This window comes from Pipistrellus kuhlii, unplaced genomic scaffold (genome assembly GCF_014108245.1).
Source record: "Pipistrellus kuhlii isolate mPipKuh1 unplaced genomic scaffold, mPipKuh1.p scaffold_m20_p_11, whole genome shotgun sequence".
Classification (NCBI taxonomy): domain Eukaryota; kingdom Metazoa; phylum Chordata; class Mammalia; order Chiroptera; family Vespertilionidae; genus Pipistrellus; species Pipistrellus kuhlii.
Genome location: NW_023425416.1, coordinates 21,077,435 through 21,097,110, shown reverse-complemented (window position 1 = coordinate 21,097,110; position 19,676 = coordinate 21,077,435). Strand labels below are relative to the sequence as shown.

The window sequence follows — 19,676 nt, the reverse complement described above, 5'->3', positions numbered from 1 at the left end:
AGTTCCAGTTTGCATTGGGGCCAAAATCCCAAAAAGAAATCCTTACTGGAGGTGTATTACGGGTCACTGTATATTTGCTAGTTTATATCTTGGTTGACTAAATTGGCAAAATTTTTATTTTTCCTGGTAAACATTCAGAAGGTTTTTTTCCTCGCTCCTTGCCCTCACAAAATCATATTTGTCATATGTGTATGAAGCAAACGACTGTTAAGACCGTCCACACATCTGTGATGATATGAAAATTAGTGGTGGCAAACAAAGATTGCCTTTCTTAGGTACCACAAGGTCTCAGATGAAGTTGACTTTATCCTAATATTACTCTCCGAGTGTGACCAAGTGCAAACCCAACTGGTCAGGCCTGAGAGACCAATACGAATAGCACCACAAAAAGGATATTATTTGTGAAAAGTGTAGGTCCCTCTCCCCCCTTTTGACTCAGAAAGCTTAAAGTTTTCTCTTAAAGTAATTATTATTGTTTATAAATTTAGAAGGTATACACCTTTATTATAAGCATATAAACAGTGATGCTTATTTCAGTTCATAGGCAGAGAGTTTTTACTGAACGCACAGCCTTTTTAGAATGGGAGTGACAAACATTAAGATGTCGAATCAGATCGAGATGTGAACTTGAACTTGAGTGTCTGACTTTGGAAACACGTTTTGAGAACTGTACCTGTGAATTAATCTTGTGAATAATTGTACGCCCAAAATGTGCTGATAATAATCATAGTATTTTTAACATGCCATTTTTAGTATACGCTAAAAATAAAATGTTTATTTCTCATTAAACAGCGCATTTCTATTTCTGGTAACTTTTTGGGCATATGTGTGAATCATTAACCCATAAATTTTCCTCATTCTTAAAAAAATAACCTACCAAAAATACAATAAAAATGTAATGAGTAAGAAAAGTGAATTTGGTATCGTGTTCCAGTGAACCCTGTGTTAGGTCATTCTTTTAGAGGTATGGAGCCAAATGCCCATAAATCAAAAGTCATTTCATGTTTTAAATTAACTTCAGAGGTGGTTTATGGTCCATTCCCCCCCCTCCCCCCCCGTTACTTTATTGCAACTTTTAATTTTAAACTTTACCCTGAAGAGTTATTGAAGAAATGGCAGTTACGTGAGGTGATGGAGGTGTTAGCTAACTCTGTGGTGGCAAACGTTTTGCCATATATAAGTATCAAATCAGCACATTTTGTACACCTTAAACTTAGCTAATGTCACAGTAAAGCTGGGGGTTGGAGGGAAGAGTTATTGTGCTAGAAAAACCACGTTTATGCAAAACGCCTCACGCTTGGCAGCTAACCTTATGCTCAGACCATGTTCTGAGAATGGCAAGGTTCCTTCTCGCGTTGCCAAAAACTTTCCACTGGGAGTAGTTTTGCAAGGGGCCGGGCGGGTGGGCGGGGAGCGGGGAGCGGGGGGCTGAGGCAGGGACGTTTCTCCTCCTGCTGCCCAGTGACTACATCGTTCCTCTTGCGTAGGTGAAGCTGCCCTCCGGGGAGAACCCAGGATGCAGACCATCCCTGTGGCATCCGCCCTCACCAGCCACCGCACGGGCCCCCCACCCATCAGCCCCAGCAAGAGGAAGTTCGGCATGGAGCCCGGGGACGACGACCTGGACTGTGAAAACGACCATGCTTCCAAGATCAGCCGCATCTTCAACCCCCATCTGTAAGTCCCCCGTCCGGAAGTGTGGGCTCTGATTCGGGCCGGTGCCCCTGACGCCAGGGCCGCATTTCTCTTGCACCTTTGTGTCGGCAGCGGAGGGAAGGATGAATAATGGCCCATCTGCCAGGAGCGGGTAGTAAACCCATTTTAATAACTCACGGAGCCGAAACCGGTTTGGCTCAGTGGATAGAGCGTCGGCCTGCGGACGGAGAGGTCCCAGGTTCGATTCCAGTCAGGGGCATGCACCTTGGTTGCGGGCACATCCCCAGTAGGGCGTGTGCAAGAGGCAGCTGATCGATGATTCTCTCTCATGGATGTTTCTAACTCTCTATCCCTCTCTCTTTCTCTCTGTAAAAAAAAAAAAAAAAAAAAAAATCAATAAAATATATTTTAAAAATTATATTTTAATAACTCACGGAGAGACATCTTATGTCCCTCTGGCTTAGGGATCGGACCATTCGTGTGTTTTCTGTGCGGGTGTTAAGGAAGTTACCGCTTCTTGGGGTGGTTGTCTTAAAAGGCTGCCTCTTGTCGCCTGCACTAGTACGGACGGTCGTCAGGAGAGTCCGCCTTTGGTGGATGTTGTCATGTGCCAGGGACACGGGAGGAGAAGTTAGCCCCGGAGCAGAAGGGGACAGTGGAGACGTCTGAATTCTCGTACGCTTGGAATCTCCCCGCAGCGAGGGAAGGGCTGTGTATCCCATGCGATGCGTGAGCCTGTTGTAGCCCTTGGGACTGAGGTCTGGGTGCTAGTCCTCCATCTGCCACTGGCCCTCTCTTCCGTCACAGCGTGTGCTGCTACCACGCCCTGGGCCTCGGTTTCCTTCTGGGTGACACGAAGGGGTTGGGATGAAAGCTCTCTGAGTCTGAGCCACACGGACCACGCTTTTCTTTGGAACACAGCTTGCCTCTCTGTGCGCTGCACCCCGGCTTCCCCTGGCTCTGTCCTCTGACCCGTGCCTGCCGTGAAAAGAAGCGGAATGCTCTCTTCCACGTGTCCTCAGGACTTGGAGACACCCCCGAGCTGCCTGGGAAAGTCTGCTCTGGCAATCGCGTTCGCCGGTCGGTGCGGTCAGAGTTGGGGATCTTGGCAGAGGCGGGAGGCCGCCCTGGTTATTGGAAGGAGCCTCTCTGGGTGATCCGGGTGAATATGGCTTTCCCTCTTCCCACGCATGCGCTACTGTTCCGTAGTGATTCAGGATGCTCCATTTCCCCTGGTTCCGGTATCCGAGGATGCTGCCATTTCTGGCAGGAACACGAGGCTCGGTCAGCGCGTTCCCGCTGCCTCATTGGAGGAGGAGGCCTTGCGCAGTTAGGTGGCCGATAACGCCAGCAGCCCTCTGCTGCCTCAGCGCCAGCAGGCCTCGCATTCCACGCATTCCAGCCGCCGGGACTGTTGTGTGCAGTCATAAGACCCACTGACAGAGGTATTTATCCTCCAGTAAATCTCCACAGGGTGAGAGGCTGAGCTTGCAGCCTGGAGCCCTGGAATTTGCTACAATCAATCGGGAAGGAATCCAGCAACGAGGCAGTGCAAAACAAGGAGCTCTCGCAGACCCGCCCACCGGCTTATAAGGTCGGTCCGGGCGCAGCTCTTTGGAGTTTATTCTTTTGTTATGAGGGTTGTCGTCTCTCATGTCCCCCCCCACCCAAAACCCAAATAAGGAGGGATGAGACAGCCCTGACATAGTATGTTTTAGGATCACACATGCCTTCGTTTAAATCCGAATCTGGCACTTTTAACCAGCTGTGGGGCCTTGGACTTAATATATCTGGGCCCAATAGCCTTCTTTGTAAGGTAGCAATGGTAATAGTTTGTGTCTAGACCTACTGTGAGCATTGGAGTTAACATTTGTAAGGCGTTTGGCACAGTCTAATCCCCAGTTGATGCAGCTGTTATTTTTAATAACAAGTCCATTATTGAGATACTGGTACCGATGTTGGAGAATAGGAATACCATTATGGTGAATCGAACGTTTGAGAGTGCCGCATTTTAATAAGAAACTCTGGGTTCAAAAAAAAAATAAAAATCCCAGCTTTCTCTTTTGGCGGGAGCAATTGTAGCTCCTGTCACAGGTTGATTGTGAGTGCTTACTGCAGTGCCTGGCAGGCGGTGAGCACCCAGCGTTAGTTGTTACCAACACCATTGGACTATTACAGCATTCAGAAAACGGTTTTGTAATTCCTTGGGTGGTTACACTATGTCCTTGAAGCGCAGGCCTGTGATGACGTTGTAAGTGAAGTGTAACTAATAAAAATAGAATTGCAAGATTTCATGTGCAACTCACAGGGGACGTCATCATGCAGGCTTACGATAATAGGAACAGAGCAGACGCACACTCCTCCCCTGCCCCCAAACCCAAACTCCTGGCCCTAAGAAGGAATATGTGATCTGTGTGTGGTCAGTTCCTTCTGATGTCACCCGTGTGGTAGGTATTCCCTTCACTAACATTACCAGTATTTCGAATTGTGTTTTCTAAGAGCCGAAGGGCAGGGCAATGGAAAAGACGGCCGGATCTCTCTCTTTCTCTCCATGTTGCATACATAGTATTATACTTAGGAAGTCCTGTTGTTTGACTTGGTGAAATGTTTACTGTTGGAGGGATAGCATGTTCCCTCCTTTTTATTTATGGTCTAGGGTGTTTTCAATAATACATCGAGAGATTCATGTTTATTTGGAAAAGAATGGTGTAGTATATTTGTTTAAGGAGGTTACGAAGTGATTTCTGCTCTTTATCTTCTTCAATGTATTTGGTTACTTGATCACCAAAGAAATCGCAGTCTGGAGGAAGGCGTTGTTGAGAAACAGTCGCGGCAGCCAGCTACGAGGGTCTAAAGATGCTCGCTTTGGCTGCGTTTCATTATAACCGTCACGTTGGAGACGTCGCGTGGCTCTGAGCCAGACTCAGAAGCCACAGAGAGTATGATTACATGTCATCTGATCTGACTTGGGGGGGAGGAGAGAGAAGAGAGGTTTCCTTAGTTTTTCTCTAGAACGCGGATATTGAGAATTTCTGGACTCTGTTTTCAGCCCTTTATAAACCTGGGTCCTTGGCACTTGTTTAAAAAAAAATATATATATATATATATATTATATATACACACACACACACACACACACACACACACACATACATACACACACACACACACACACACACACTGTATTTTTTTATTGATTTCAGGGAGAAAGGGAGAGGGAGAGAGGTAGAAACATCAATGATGAGAATCATAGATTGGCTGCCTCTTGCATGCTCCCCACTGGGGATCAAGCCTGCAACCCTGCATCTGTCCCTGACTGGAGTTGAACTTGGGACCCTTAAGTCCGAAGACCAGCGCTCTATCCACTGAGCCAAACCAACTAGAGCTTGGCACTCTCTATTAAATTTCTTGTTGATAGGATATGGGTGACCCAGATAAATATATTTTAGGGTATTTATTTATTTTATTTTATATTTTGGTTTGTTTTCTAAGAAAACTGTTAAGAACATGAATGCCTTGTTTTTGGAAGTTGAAAATTACTCTATCTGCCACTTAGACAGTGGGGTAAGGCCCAAGGCCGGCCGTGGTGGTGGATGGGAGGCGGGCAGAGGTGGGGCTCTTCAGGGAACTGTCAGTGGGTACATTATTTCCTGTGAGCTTGATACGCACTATGTTTTGGTAAGGAAGAGCTCTCCTTGTCTCCTTCCATCTGTTTTTCATTTAGACTCATGGATTCCTCCTCTATTCAGAGAGTTGTCGCTGACCTTGATTTGGCAAGTCTGAGTCCCTTCAATGGGCTCTTGTGTGCTTGCTACCTCTCTCTCTCTCTCTCTCTCTCTCTCTCTCTCTCTCTCTCTCTCTCTCTCTCTCTCTTTTTTGGAGCACTTTCTTATTTTCTGGCAAACCAAATGCTCATCTTGTAAGCCATGGCACCAGCCATTTCTCCAGGGCCCCTGTTCCTTTTAGCGGGGAGCAGTATTTAGAAGCCAGGATCCGGGTGCGAGGTGTTCTTGTCGTGTCACTGCCTATAGGTTTGGGTTGTCTAATGGTAGCCACTGGCTGCATGTGGCAACTTGCTTTTAAAATAAGAAAGATTTTTTTCAGTTCCTCTGTTGCACTAGCCACATTTCTAGCTCAGCAGCCGCGGGTGGCTAGTGGCACCATATTGGACAGAGCACACAGGGGGCCCTTGTACTGTCACAGGAAGTTCCATTGAGCAGCAGTATCTCTGACCCTTTTCGTGGGAAGAGCCAGGAAAAGGTTCATGTTAACACTCCATGCTAAGCCTGTTTCAAGGGGTTCTTCCTCTTCCTCCCCATTCACATTCCGATCTCCCTGGTTCCCAAGAGCATCGGAGTGATCAACTCATTTACGTCTTTACACCACTTCCAAAGACTTAACTACCGAAAATAGCTCGAGGTTTGTAGGCAGTTCTTTCTCCTCTGTGCAGAGGGAAAATGGCCAGAATACCAACTTCAAAAGTGCTTCTCCTCCCCACCTCTCAGGGCTGTCATGTTCATCAACATATACACTGAGTGGCCAGATTATTACCAGCTCTGAATGCATAATAACCTGGCCACTCAGGGTGTGTGTGTGTGTGTGTGTGTGTGTGTGTGTGTACATGTGTGTATTAGAGGCCCAATGCATGAATTTGTGCATGGGTGGGATCCAGCCAGCCTGGCCAAGGGAAGGGGACATCGGGTGGTTGGCCAGCCGGCCTGCCCGCCGGTCGAACTCCTGGTCGAGGGGGCAATTTGCATATTAGCCTTTTCTTATATAGGATATACAGCAAGTGGCCAGATTATTATGTGTTCAGAGATCATAATAATCTGGCCACTCAGTGTATATGGGTTCATTTGTTTCTGTTTCCTTGCAGACATTTTCATCCTTACTGTTGATTTCGTTTCGGTTTTTGAGTATGTAAAACATTAACATGCTTCTAAAACTCAGAATTGCATTCCGCAGTACATGTCCATCACTATGCTTGCATACCCTTAAATGTCCACGGTACTTCGTTTATAGCTCCGTGAACCTGGGTTGAGGGGAGCGTGGAAACTGTATTAAAAAGGACTTAAAGGAATTTTATTCTCTTCCCTATCGCTTCCACTTCTTCTGTTCTTGCCCCTGTAGGTGATGACATTTTTGTGTGTTTGTTGTTGTTGTTGAAGCAAGCAGACACATGAGTGACTTCTCATTTCCCCTTCGTTCTTACACTTCGTACACTTACTGGAGCTTCGGGGTTTCCAGTCGCCATTATGTTGTGGAAATCGTTTCCCGCCCGTTCCTCATCCCTGTTCACCGCTGCAGAGCACTCCACTGCGTGTGTGTGCCAGCGGTCACTGAGCCAGCCCCTCTGTGTAGACACTTCCGTAATCACCCATATCTTATAATCGAATATTGCAGTGGACAACCTGGTGCTTTTGTAATGTCTTGTGTTTTGGTACTACAGTAAACACTCTTAAAGACTTAACAGTTGATGTAGTCTAATAGCATGCTGAATTCACATTGGTTTTGAGACTTTTCTGAGACGGCTTGGCTGGTAGAACCCAGGAAGAGTTGTGTGCTGAAGAATACAGTCTAAGGTGACCATCAGTTTTGTGTTGTGCGTGCACGTTTGGAGCAGGGCCGGGGGATTGCGCGGTCTACTCAGTCACCTGTCACAGAACAGAAGGAATATATATTGAGTTTTTAGACAGTATATACGGGCGCTGCGCTAGACACTAAATGTATTCTCTCCTTCAGCCCTCACCGTAAAGGTGTCCCTTTTAGGTGTGTGTAAAGCTCTATTTGCAGAAGTAGAAATCAAGAGGAGGATATGTCCAAAGTGGTGGAGCTGCGATTAACCCTACTGTGTGAGGCACCCAAATCCATGGTCATTTGATTGTGCCACGGCTGTGGCTGACCCATTACAGTCCTGCGTGCACATCAAGATGGACGTCGTATATTTAGCATGCCCCTTGGCCAGCCGAAGGGCCCCCACGTGGCACAGGTGTTGCCTTGAATTGCACCCACCATCCAGAGCATGTGCTCTCGGGGCTCAGGTTCCAGTTGCAGGAGGCATCGTCCTTTTGATCAGTGGTGTCCATTTGCAGAGTAGTTGCCCCTGACCCCAGAACAGGGCAGAACCCATCCGCTCCCACTGGGATCAAAGCCGTGGTCACGGGCCTCGTGCGGTAACCAGCTGCTGAGGGAGGAGGGGCCAGCGAAGGAAAACATCACCTCCTCTCGCCGGTGCTGCTCCTTTGGAAGCCGGTCCTGGTGTGAGACGTGACCGTGGCTGTTGTCTTTGCTTCTGCGGCCGTTCCTTTGAAGTTTTTTTTCTCAAATCCCACGAAGCCAACTCTGGTTTGTCCTTGAGTGCATTACCCAGTCTCGGGGTCTTCCGTTTCCCTTGCTCCTCCTCTGAGACTTCTTTCTTCCTCTTTCTCCTTTCCCGCCTTCTTCCCTTCACCCTGAATCTTAGTCCTCCCCTCCTGCCCCCCTTGGCCCTTGTCATTTCAATTTCCCTCCATAAGGCTGAGTAGAAAAAGTGGGAAGACAGACAAACACAAAACTGGTTTTGTATAAGAGTTCGGGAGTGTCTGTAGCATATGGTATCCCTGATACTGATGTTTGATAACAACCCCTGGCAGCATGGTCGCACTCCCTGTGGCGACTCTGTTATAGTCTTAGGTCTCTTTAGTACCTTTGGTTTGGATGTATGTGGACATACTTACCGAGAGACCCCTTATTCTGCAAACTCTATGGAAGTGGAGGAAGCAATTTCTCATTTCACATGGAAACCAAGCCCAGACGAAATGGAAAAGTTACCATTATTTTAGTTCCTTGACTCAGCGGGGGCTCTACACAGGAATGCATCTTTGTAGATGGAGCCATGTGACTGCCATGCTCAGGTCTACATAAGCCTCCGAGCAATTGTCTTCTCAGCACCGAGAATGGCGATGGATCGGGATCCCGGGATCCAGGGAGTCACGACAGCCATTGTGTCAAAACGTCACTAACGATAGCGACTGAACATTGAGCGTTAGTGTGCAGATGCTTCATGAGCGTGATCTCATCGGATCCTCACAGCCCTGTGATGTGGATGCCATTGTTACCCCTCTGTTACAGAGGCTCAGAGTGGTTCTGTAACTTGTTCAAGGTCACACGGCTAGCTAGCAGGTGCCAGAGCCAGGACTCGAGACCCAGGCTGGCTGCTGCTAGAGCCAGCACTCTCAGTGACCTCGTTACATTGGCATCAATCGCATATGTATCCAGATGCCACGAATCGTTTGATACAGGTCCTAACTGAGCCGTACCCTTTTGGAAGACCTGCTGTTGAAGGACTCTCAGGGCACGTTTGCGTTGTAGGTGAGAGGCGGAGGGACACGAGGTGGTGAAGGCCGTCGGTAATAAAGGTGCGGTGCCGGGGAGGGCCTCCCAGCGCAGTGAGGGTTCCCTTCAGAGATGGTGGGAGGAGGCGCTGTTGTTCTGTTTCCTCTGAAGAGGCTGGACAGGGTGACTGGCTGGGCAAGAACCCTGCAGGGACAAGCAAGGGTTTCCTTTCGGCTCAGGAAAGGGCTTTTTAAAACATTTCAGTTCTTGTTGAAAATATCTGACCCAATTTTAAGTTAGTGGCACAATAGTAACATTCGTGTAAAAGATCCAAACTGAAGTGTTTTAAACTTTGCTCCCTCCCTCCCCCCGCCCCCCGCCCCTTTCCAGATTTCACAAATCAAACACTCTTGAAATAGAATCCCTCAGACTGTGTGCTTTCTCTTTTTCTCCCACATCCTTCCTGGCGTCGTCCAAACTTGGGCAGTTTTCGTCCTGATCTCTATTCTTCTCTGCTTTCACACACACAGTCTTACAAAGTACTCCCACCGGGATATTTTAAGAGGCTATTTTAGAGCCTGAATGTTAGTGCTCCTAAGTAACTAACTCATACACCGATATATTGTTAAGTAGGGATTGAACGGCAGGTATGTGCGTTTACCTAAACGAGAAGGGAGGCTGGGTCTTGAGTGAAGGGAGGTGTGACCTGAGCACGGCTTCACGGGCGGGGGGCTCTGCCTGGGGGCAGCTCGGACAGGATGGGAGTGAAGCCGGCTGCTCCCGGGGTGTGGGACGGGCACATCTGTGTGTGACAGACACGCAGGTGTTTTGCCCAGGAGGTGTGGTACCCTTAAGGAAAGGTCACAGGCCTACCTGTGTGGGTTCCTTGTTTGCCAGGCTGGAGGCATTTTCTCCTTTTCACAGTTCAGCCGAAAACAAAGGCCTCCTTATCCGAGCAGGGAGCTGTGCTCCCGAGAGCTGACATCAGCCTTTTCCCAGCAGGCATCACTGCTGCCTTAAGAGTCTTTGCCCAGAGCTGGAAAGGCAGATGACCATCCTGCCCCTGGCATTTTCCCGGATAACACAGAGGGAAGAAATGCCATGGGAGTGCCAAGTGTCAAAGGAGATGAACAAAGGGGACTGTCCTCCTCTGTCTGCTCTTGTCCCCTCGGGGAAGCACCCTGTGTCACAGAGGTTAGAAAAGAGAGCCTTGGACACTGAAGAACATTTGGGATCTGCCAGAGCTCGCATTAGCATGCAAAAGGTCACTCTTTAAAAAACGACACACTAGCCTCTAAAAAAAGGAGTGTTTTCAGATTTATGGGTTAGGTCAGAGGTGTTTGTTCAAAAGTTGAGGAAACAGAACAGCCTGGAGTTTGCCCGGGTCCCCCAACTCCCGCCCGGATTCTCTGAGCACCAGCTCTTCCCAGAGCCCTGTTTTCTCGAAGATGCTTCTGCTCAGGGAGCGCACATGGCGGCTATTTTTACACTCAGTCAGGACTGGTCTGGGTGCTGCTTGATGACCACGCAGGCCTCGCCTCCGCAGAGAGGAGCCGGCCTGTCACCTTAGTGGATCTGACCGAGGACCAGACGGGAAAGCTGAGAAATGTGCCCATGCGTGTGTGTGTGTGTGTGTGTGTGTGTGTGTGTGTGTGTGCGCGCACGCGCGCGCGCGTGTGTGTGGAGGTGCTTTTATTTTCCGCTGGGATCTCTGCTTGTAAATCAGTCATTTGCCTGTGCTACATGCAGCTGGAACAGAGCGAGGGAGTTTACAAGCCCTGTGCTCTGTGTCTAGTGTTGTTTTTATTTAATAAATGCCAGCACTTGGTCTCTATCTTCTTTGCTAAATCATTGGGTACACACACACACACACACACACATTCATTTTTCTCCCTTCCCCTCCTCCCCCCTCTTCATTTAGAAATTTCTTCACAGATTGCCTCTACAGCATAATTAGAGAACTTAATGTTGCAGTAATAATGTTCTGGGCCTGGCAGTAGCTAGAAACCTTGCCAAACAAAGGCTCTGCGTTCTGGATCCACGCCCTCAGCCCCGGCAGCAGAGAAAAACGCGCTGCGGAACACAAGGAGAAGTTCGTTCCCGCACGCTCCTCTGACTTCTCTTACCTCTTGCCTTCCCTTCCTCGAAGAGACCTGAGACATACAGCTGACCGGTCCACATAGATACCAGCTTCAGAAAGGGGGCCAGAGCCAAGGGGAAGAAACAGACCCACCCGTACGAGGTCGGGCCGCTGCGGAAGCATGTCGGGGAGCCGGAACCTCTCTGCTTCCCTGCGCTTGCTCCGCTTGCTCCTGTCCCGGGGCCGGTGGAGGCACGGCGGTGGGGCTCGCTGACCCTCGGGAGGGAGTTCCTTTGGTGGCACACGTGACGCCTAAAGTGACACCTCCGGGACTCAGCCCCGCTGCCCCGGCAGGCTGTGTCGGCACACGCTTGCCTCCGATGTTTGAAGGAAGAAGCGTGTCCTCTGGCCCGCGTTTGGGGAGGACCTAGCCGGATCCCCCGGGTCAGCCTGTGCGCGTTAGCACGTTCGGACTTGGAGAAGTCCGGTGAGCTTTGGGTAACTCAGGGTTCTCCGCCGTAACTGGCTGAGAACCTATGATCCCCAGCCACAACCAGATCTTCACACCACAGAGCTGCCTGCCTTGTAGGCATTGTGTGGGGACCTCCAGCTCCGGGCTGCCATCCCATGGCAGTGCTTTATCCCTTTGTCATGGACCTTTCGGGCCTAATCCAGGGAGCATCCTGCCTGACAAAGTGAACATCTTTTACTCGATTTCAAAATCCTCTTACGGACGTTCAGACTCACAAAGCTTGGTGCTGCCTAGCTTAACTCTTGTCATAGAATCATGGTGTCATGTCTCAACTTGGGGTTGTTGGACCCGTCTTTCATGCTTGGGGCTTTCAGGGAAATTCACAGAGGCTAGAGAAGTGGTGGGAGCTGAAGGCCCTGCCTTCCCTCGACCTTACGCCCTCACGTGCCATCTCTCCTCCTCTCCTTCCCTCTGAGCTGCTTCTGGAGAGATTATCTCCACGTCCTGTCTACTCTCCAGTCCACTCTCCTTCATGCATCTGTGACCTACTGAGCCCCAGATCCAGGGAAACCTGCAATCCCTTACCCTGTTTGACCTCCGCCTCCTTGTAAGTCTCTTCTCTCCTGGGTCCCATGGCCCCTTCCTTTCGTCCGTTCTCCAGAGTTTGGTCCTCCCTGTGCAGACCCTTCCAGTGAAGTGACACCCCAGCTCATGGCTTGAATGACGCTGCAGGTGGGTGATCCCCAAATCTATGATCCCCAGCCACAACCGAATCTTCACACCAGAGAGCTGCCTGCCTTGTAGGCATTGTGTGGGACCTCCAGCTCCGGGCTGCCCCCCGTGGGTTTGATTTTAGTGACTCCTTCGTCCACCCAGCACTTCCCAAATCTGTCCTCCATCTTCATGAGGGGACAGCTGTCTTTCCACCCGTCTGGAACTTCCCTCCTTCCTCCTTCTGTCTCATCTCCCAGGTCTAATAATCCACTGCCACACCCTGAGGAGTCCGTGTGTTAAGTGTTTTTAAATATATTTTTATTTATTTCAGAGAGGAAGGCAGAGGGAGAGCTAGAAACATCAATGATGAGAGAGAATCATGGATGGGCTGCCTCCTGTACGCCCCGCCCCCTACTGGGGATTGAGCCTGCAACCCAGGCATGTGCCCTTCACCAGAATCAAACCTGGGACCTTTCAGTCTCTCGGCCGATGCTCTATCCACCGAGCCAAACCGACCAGGGTTGTTGAGTGTTTTCCACGTAGGACCTGGCCAACGCCATGCTTTGGACCCCCCTTTCCAAAGCAGCACCCTCCATACTGGTCTTGGCACTTGAGTGTCGGAACTAGTTTTCTGAAATCCTACTCTGTGCTTGGAATTCTCCCGTGGCTCCCAGTCAGCTCCAGGCAACACTGGACAGACCCCCGTCCACACGAGTGGCTGCCCCTCAGCGAGCTCCGCCTTGAGGGTGGGAGCCCACGTGCCCGCACGCCTGTCCTCACGCACATTCCTTGCCTCCTTCTCTTGACAACTGGCGGTTCCTTCTGCTTCAAGACGAACACTTCTTTGTAGAAGATGACGACACTTTGGTGTAATCACGTGCCCACCTGTCTGTCCCTTCCTCCAGGCCATGGGCTGAGTCTTACTCATGTCTGTCCCACTAACTCCCAGCACAGCACAGTGCCGGACACCTTCTAGATGCTGAGTAAATGCGTGAACGAGAAAGGAGTCACTGTGAGATCACGGTCAAAACACTCTTCCCTTTGGGAAAGAATTCCTTCCAAGCAAATAGGCAGTAAGCCCTGAGTGGCACCACGTCTTGTGCTCCCATTTTTACTTTGTGGCCTTGGTGTCTAGTTCAGGGAACAGAGAGAGTCCCGCCACCACTACCTCCACAGCCTGCTCCCCCCCCCCCCCCCCCCCCCCCCCCCCCCCCCCCCAACAGGACAGTGCAAACCCCTGGTACCTGGGCACACGCAGAGTTTACAGTGTGAGTCACTCGCCCAGCTGAGATGCTTATTTTGGATCAAATGATCCTGTCCCAATGTTGACTCTGAGTTGCAAGCCTTTAGGGTTTTTTTTGGTATGAATGAAAGGGGTTTTTTCCACTCCTCTGTTTATACTTCTTCCTATGCTTCTTGCTCCAATCTTGGTGCGCCCGCAGGTGAGGTTTATGGAAATGAGAAGTTCGGTTCAGTTGGGTGCTCCTCACAGGTCAGAGAGATGCCCGTTGGGTGGACACCCACCCGAAGAATAGATCTATTCATCCCAGAAGAGCCAGCAGATCTCTGCCTAAGCCCCAGTGCTCACTACTTCTGGTTTTTCAAATCTCCCTAAAAAGTTCTCAGAGCCAAAGTGTTTTTCAATTATTTCTGAGTAGAGTGGTCATGTTTATTTTATGTGTGTGTGTGTGTGTGTGTGTGTGTGTGTGTGTGTGTGAGAGAGAGAGAGAGAGAGAGAGAGAGAGAGAGAGAGAGAGAGAGATAGATAACTTTGGGCTTGCATTGCTAATAATAGCCCTGGTTCCCCGTATGTTGGTGATGACACTGCATCATTTGTGTTAGGCCCATGGTCGGCAAACTGCGGCTCGAGAACCACATACAGCACTTTGGCCCCTTGAGTGTGGCTCTTACACAAAATACCATGGTCTGGGCGAGTCTGGAAGAAGTGGCATTAGAAGAAGTTTAAAAAATTTGGCTCTCAAAAGAAATTTCAATCGTTGTACTGTTGATATTTGGCTCTGTTAACTAGTGAGTTTGCCGACCACTTTGTTAGGCTGAGCAAATTGATTGAAACACAGACATCCTCAAGGGCTAACTAACCGTGTATCTTGGGGATGGAGACATTGTTGAAAGCAGGTATTTCTTGAGAGCCTGTGTGGGGGACAGGGTGTTGGGCCATGGCTCTGGCTCCTCTTTGATTACAATACAAAATCCAAGTTCTTCAGGGTGTCCTTCAAGGCCTTCTGTGATCTGTCCCGAGCTCCCTTCCCCAGGATTATGGCTCAGTAGATCGTCTCCTTGGACTGTCAGTTGTCTAAAGAATCCTTACCCATGGTTAAGGAATTTAATTAAATCTAAAAGGAATTTATTTAAATTTCTGCTACTGTATGCCTTTCGGTGAACAACACAGAGTGTGAGAAACAACTCTCACAATTCAATGTGGGTTGTCTAACCTATCTCTTGGCTTTCGATTTGAGGCTGATATTTGAAACCAACATTGTCACAGCCCATGGCATCGCATGTATATGGCATTTTCCTCTCTACCACACACGGTTCCTCTTCACATCCTTGTCAGCTTTTTGGAAAACTCTTTAGGGTCTCTCAGCATCCCACATCATCTCTGCTTTAAGTGAGATCATTCTAGACATTCCATCCAGATTTGGTGGTAATATGATTTGAATCCTTCCCTCCCTCCATCAACCTCCCAACTTTTTATTTTGTTAAAAGTTCAGATCTACAGAAACACTGAAGTAGTATAATGAGCACCCATATGTCCTTACTAGACTCCCCTGTTGCTAATATTCTGCCATATTTGCTTTTTCTTTCTTTCTTTTATGTGTGTTGTAAACAATGATATAATCTAATATACGATATATTCAGTGATGCCCTTTTAAATTCAGGATTCAGTTACAAAACACATTGGGTTGGGTTGTTGTGTCTTTTAGAGATCTTTAATCTAGAATAGTTATTCCCATTTTTGTGGGGGTGGGCGGTGCTGGTAAGGTAAGACCCTCACGGACTGCCCCGGAGAGTCAGCCAGTCAGACCAATGGTGGGAGAGTGTCTCTCAACCCCGGAGGGATGACGTTGTCTATGATGAGTAAATGAAGTGTTCAGGATATGCGTGTGGTTACTACATGGTGGGAAGTGTGTGTTTGGGAACAGAAACAAGGGAAAGTGGGGGAAGTCATGTTGAAAAAAGGAGGCGAAGGGTTTGGATGACAAGATGGCTGAGATCTAGAATTTTTAAGTCTGTCCTAAGATCACTTAAGTCACCTTTTCATAATTTTTTATTACTGCTCCCAAGGCTCACTCCTATTTCTAGCCAACAATTCTAACAGGTTTACTTTTTTAAAAATAAACCCAGTACTTTCACTTACTCATGGCATAGTGGAGCCCCATACCCTGTTCCTTTTCTCCCTAAATCTACAGACCCCAATAAAATCCTAGTAGATTGCGTTTTTGTAAGATCCCTAGTTTCTTACTTAGAAATAATTTATTTGAAGCTCAGGTGAAGTCTGACAGTGAGAACTGGTGTGTGTGTGTGTGTGTGTGTGTGTGTGTGTGTGTGTGTGGTGTCTTTTAATTTTTAGTGGCACATGTAATATTTAACAAAAACAATTTCAGAATTTTTAAGACTTGATGTTAGTAACTTTTTAGGGCGCTGTGACTGGAGATGGGTATACAGTTGACCCTTAACTGACACGGATTTGAACTGCATGGGCCCACTTACACACAGGTTGTTTTCAATAAAAGGATTGGGAATTTTATTTGGAGATTTACGGCAATTTGGAAAAACGTGCAGATGCATCACATAGCTTAGAAATATTGAAAAAAATTAAAAATATATGTCATGAATGCATAAACTATATGTACCTATTTTAAGATTTTCTTAATAACATTTTCTTCTAGTTCACCACATTGTAAGTACACTGTATATAATACATACAACCTACAAAATGTTATTGGTTGTCGGTGTTATTGGTAAGGTTTCCAGTCAACAGTAAGCTATTAGTCAAGTTTGAGGGAAGTAAAAAAATGTTACAGGATTTCTGCTTTTGGTGGGGGGAGCTCAGTGCTCCTAACCCTACATCACTCACAGGTCAACTGTACATGTAGGACCTGGGAAGGCGACGTTGGTTCTCGTGGTCTCTGAGGTGACGGTTGGAGGGGTTGGCGATGGGGTCTCCCAGCTGAGCATCTTGCCCGGTGCTGGGAGAGGCCGGGTGGCTGGAGCAGGAGCAGGAGCTGGAGCAGGAGCAGGAGCAGGAGCTGGAGCAGGAGCAGGAGCAGGCCTTGGGGAGCGGGTCACAGGAGCATGGAACTCTCCCCACCTCCCGTTGCTGAGGTTCTCAGGGCCAACTTGTGTTTTTCTTTTCTTTTCAAGGATTGGTTGTTCAGCTCTTCAGTTCCAAGAAATGTAGCACAGTATCCTTCCCATAAATCCCCCACTATTTTTACCCATAAGCTAGCCAGCCTTGTTTTAGGTTGCTGGTAACCAAAGAAACTTGTTACGAATGTGGGTGTTTGGTTTGTTTATTTGTTTCGCTGTCATTTGGAGAATTCCTAGGGCTTCCGCTGTATTTCCATCCTTGTTCATACCCCATTTTCCCGGAAGTGGGATTTCTCAGTCAGGGGGCTCCCATTTGTGCTTTCTGCCACTTGCTATCTAGCAGGTTCCCTGATTCACATTCCCACCAGCCGCTGTAAGCACGTGCCTGTCGCCCTACACCAGAAAGGGGGCTGTTGTCATGTGTGTGTGTAATCTTCGCAGGTTTCATAGGAGGATCATTGTATGACAGCTTGGCCTTTCCCCCTTTTCTGTGAGTAGGGAATTGAGTGATCTCTCCACGTGCTTATTGGCCATTTGGCTTTCTTCTTTTGTGACTGTTTATATCTCTTTCTAAAAAAAAAAAAAAAAAAAAAAAAAGGGTGTTCCATCTTCTTTCTATTAATATGTTACCACTCTGTATGTTACGGATCCTCTCTCAGATGTTAGGAAAATAACCAGCTCCCTAATTTGTTATTTGCTTTTCAACTTTACTATGCTTTTGAGATACAGATTTTTTTAAAGTTTGGCATTGGTTAAATCATTAAATCTTTTCTTTAAAGGAAAAGGCTTCTTAACGTGTGCTGGAAGGGACCGAATGTGTTGGCGAGGACCCTGTGACACATAGCTAGGCTGTGTGTTGATGGTGGGATGACCTTATGTGCACAGCACATGTTTGCTGTGGAATGAAGAGAACGCATTGTTTGTATCTTCATGAGTTCATTTATCCATCATTTCCGATGCCTACTTGGTTGGTGGCACTGGGGGGTGTGGGTGTGTGCGAAGGAGTAGGCCCTGAGGAAGTTTGTGGGGTTGGTGATAGGAAGGCAGAACACGGGGTTGCCCTGGCCCCCCGGAAGGCTGTGGCCACAGTCTCCATGAGAACAGGGGCACTGCCATCTCCACAGGAAAACAGTAGGATTGTCACCGGCGTGGTCTGCCTTGTCTGCCTTTTCTCCCCCATCCCACTCAGGGGCATGGTGCTCTCACTGTCATGTCGAGCTCTGTGAGGGCTCAGGAAGATTTGGGTCCTTGTTTGAATCATCTCTCGTTGGGTACTGTAAGCAAGCTGTGAAATCAAAAGTTGAAATTCTGTTTTTATTTAACCATTTTACCAGATGTTTCCTGTGGTTTGACAGATGTACCATTTACTCGAAAGTTACACTCCTGAGATTCTGAATGTTATGGACACCGTTGCTATAGACAGTGATTCCGTCCGGGCAGGATTTGGACGGCAACGTTCGCATCAGTTTTTGGTTTGAAAATGTGTCGTCTCCCCCCCACCCCCTCAGGATAGAAATGCTTGTCTTCGGCATCTTCTCTCTCTCAGTTCTGATCTCTGGTTTGTAAAGACTGTAATTGGCTGATCCGCGTTTATTTCAGGAGAAGCCGCTGGGCCTCTGTGGGTGTTGCTTTCTGCAAGCACCTGGACCTCAGGTACACAGAGGTTTTATTTGCAGAACTCCTCCGGGTGGAAACGGATGCAGTAGTGGGCAGGAGAAACTGTAACTTGATTGGACGGAGAACCTGACGGATGCTCCACTCCTGTGGGCTCGTGGAAGCTGGGAAGCGGTTGAGAAAGCTGCAGACACGGCGTTTTTCTGCACCCACCTACAGCCCACCAGCCCAACCCAGGCAGCGCTGTGGGACCTTCCTCCCCAGCCCCGCAGTCAGCACTTTCTGCAGCCCTGAGAGTCCAAACAGAGCAGCGCCTCTCCTCCGGGATTCTGCTGGTGGGAGGAGAGCAGCAGGAAGTTGCTTCCTACAAAACACAAGGGAGACTGTAGTTGTGGCTTCGGCGGAGGAGAAACAGGGATTTTTGACATTCCTCCTGCGAGGGGCCGGTGGCCAGGCTGCTGCGGAGTTGCAGGCATTGTTCCGGCAGAGCTGGCTGCCTTCCCCAGCAGCCTGCCTGCCTCTCAGGTGTTTTGCTTAGCCTTAATTTTGGAGTTTTCATAAAAGCCTTATGTTATGCAAGATGGAGAAACAAAAGAGAGAGGAAGTCACGTACTGTAATTCTGACAGCAGACCTGTTTTCTCACAAAAAATGGAACGGTAACGATGCGTGTAACGTTCTCTGGCAAGCCGCCCTCTGTCAACAAACCCTCCCAGGAGTGGCTAACCTATCCCAGGACCCAGAGGAAACTTCTCCTGCAGCCAGGGCAGGCAGGCCCCTTACCTTGCACGGCTGCCTCCGGCCTGGGCTGGCCGGGGACTTTTATTCTGACAGGCGTCCCGCCTCTCCAGTTCTGGGCCTGGGACCGCTTGCCAAGTTTGTGAGGCCCAAGGCTTTCTTGTGGGAGGACGCTGGGCTGTCTTCATGCTCTTTGGCAATGATTAAAGTGAGGTTAGTACCAAAAACCCTTTCATTTTATTCCCTTATCCTTGCTTTTTTTTTTTCAAACCAGATGGCAACCCTGTATTTTCAGCTGTAATTAATTTAAACTGTGAGGCAGCAAGTGCTGGGAGAGGTAGAGTTTGATTTTGCTCAGAAGGGACAGCAGTGGTTTTCCCCTCTCATCCCTCACCCCCGCGCTGAATGGCACTTTGTCCCAAGCAGATCCACGCCAGCCATGCACAGTTCCTCCCGAGAGGAGACGGCACGGAGAGAGAGGGCTGTTCCCGGGGCTGCGGGGCGGCCGCCAAGGGCACGTGTGAGCTGGGCGGGTTCCTGCACGCTGGTCAGTGCTTCCTGAATGGGCCGAAAGCAACCAAGTCTCAGGTGATGGCTGACATGGTATTGCCAGGCGGGGCTGTCATGTGACCGCCTCTGGACAGTGGTGCCTGGTTTGAGTGACTGCTGATTTGGGGCCTGTTCTTCCCACTGAGTCCGCCTGTTCTTCCCACAGGATCCCCCTCCAAAAGAGGGTATGTTTTAGGGTTAGCCTTTAT

At 48.7% G+C, this 19,676-nt stretch overlaps 1 protein-coding gene across 8 annotated transcripts in view; it reads left to right on the top strand.

Annotated features, from left to right (window-relative positions):
• Positions 1-19,676, top strand: part of VGLL4 (vestigial like family member 4) — a 149,397-nt gene that overhangs the window by 108,412 nt on the left and 21,309 nt on the right. For 7 of the 8 annotated variants that reach the window (XM_045579183.1, XM_045579185.1, XM_045579184.1 and 4 more), the window contains one exon: positions 1,488-1,677. The exons of the other annotated variant lie outside the window; for it this stretch is intronic. In XM_045579183.1, coding sequence (XP_045435139.1) covers positions 1,488-1,677 — 190 coding nt within the window. The remainder of the gene's footprint in view (positions 1-1,487; positions 1,678-19,676) is intronic. 8 annotated transcript variants of the gene reach the window in all.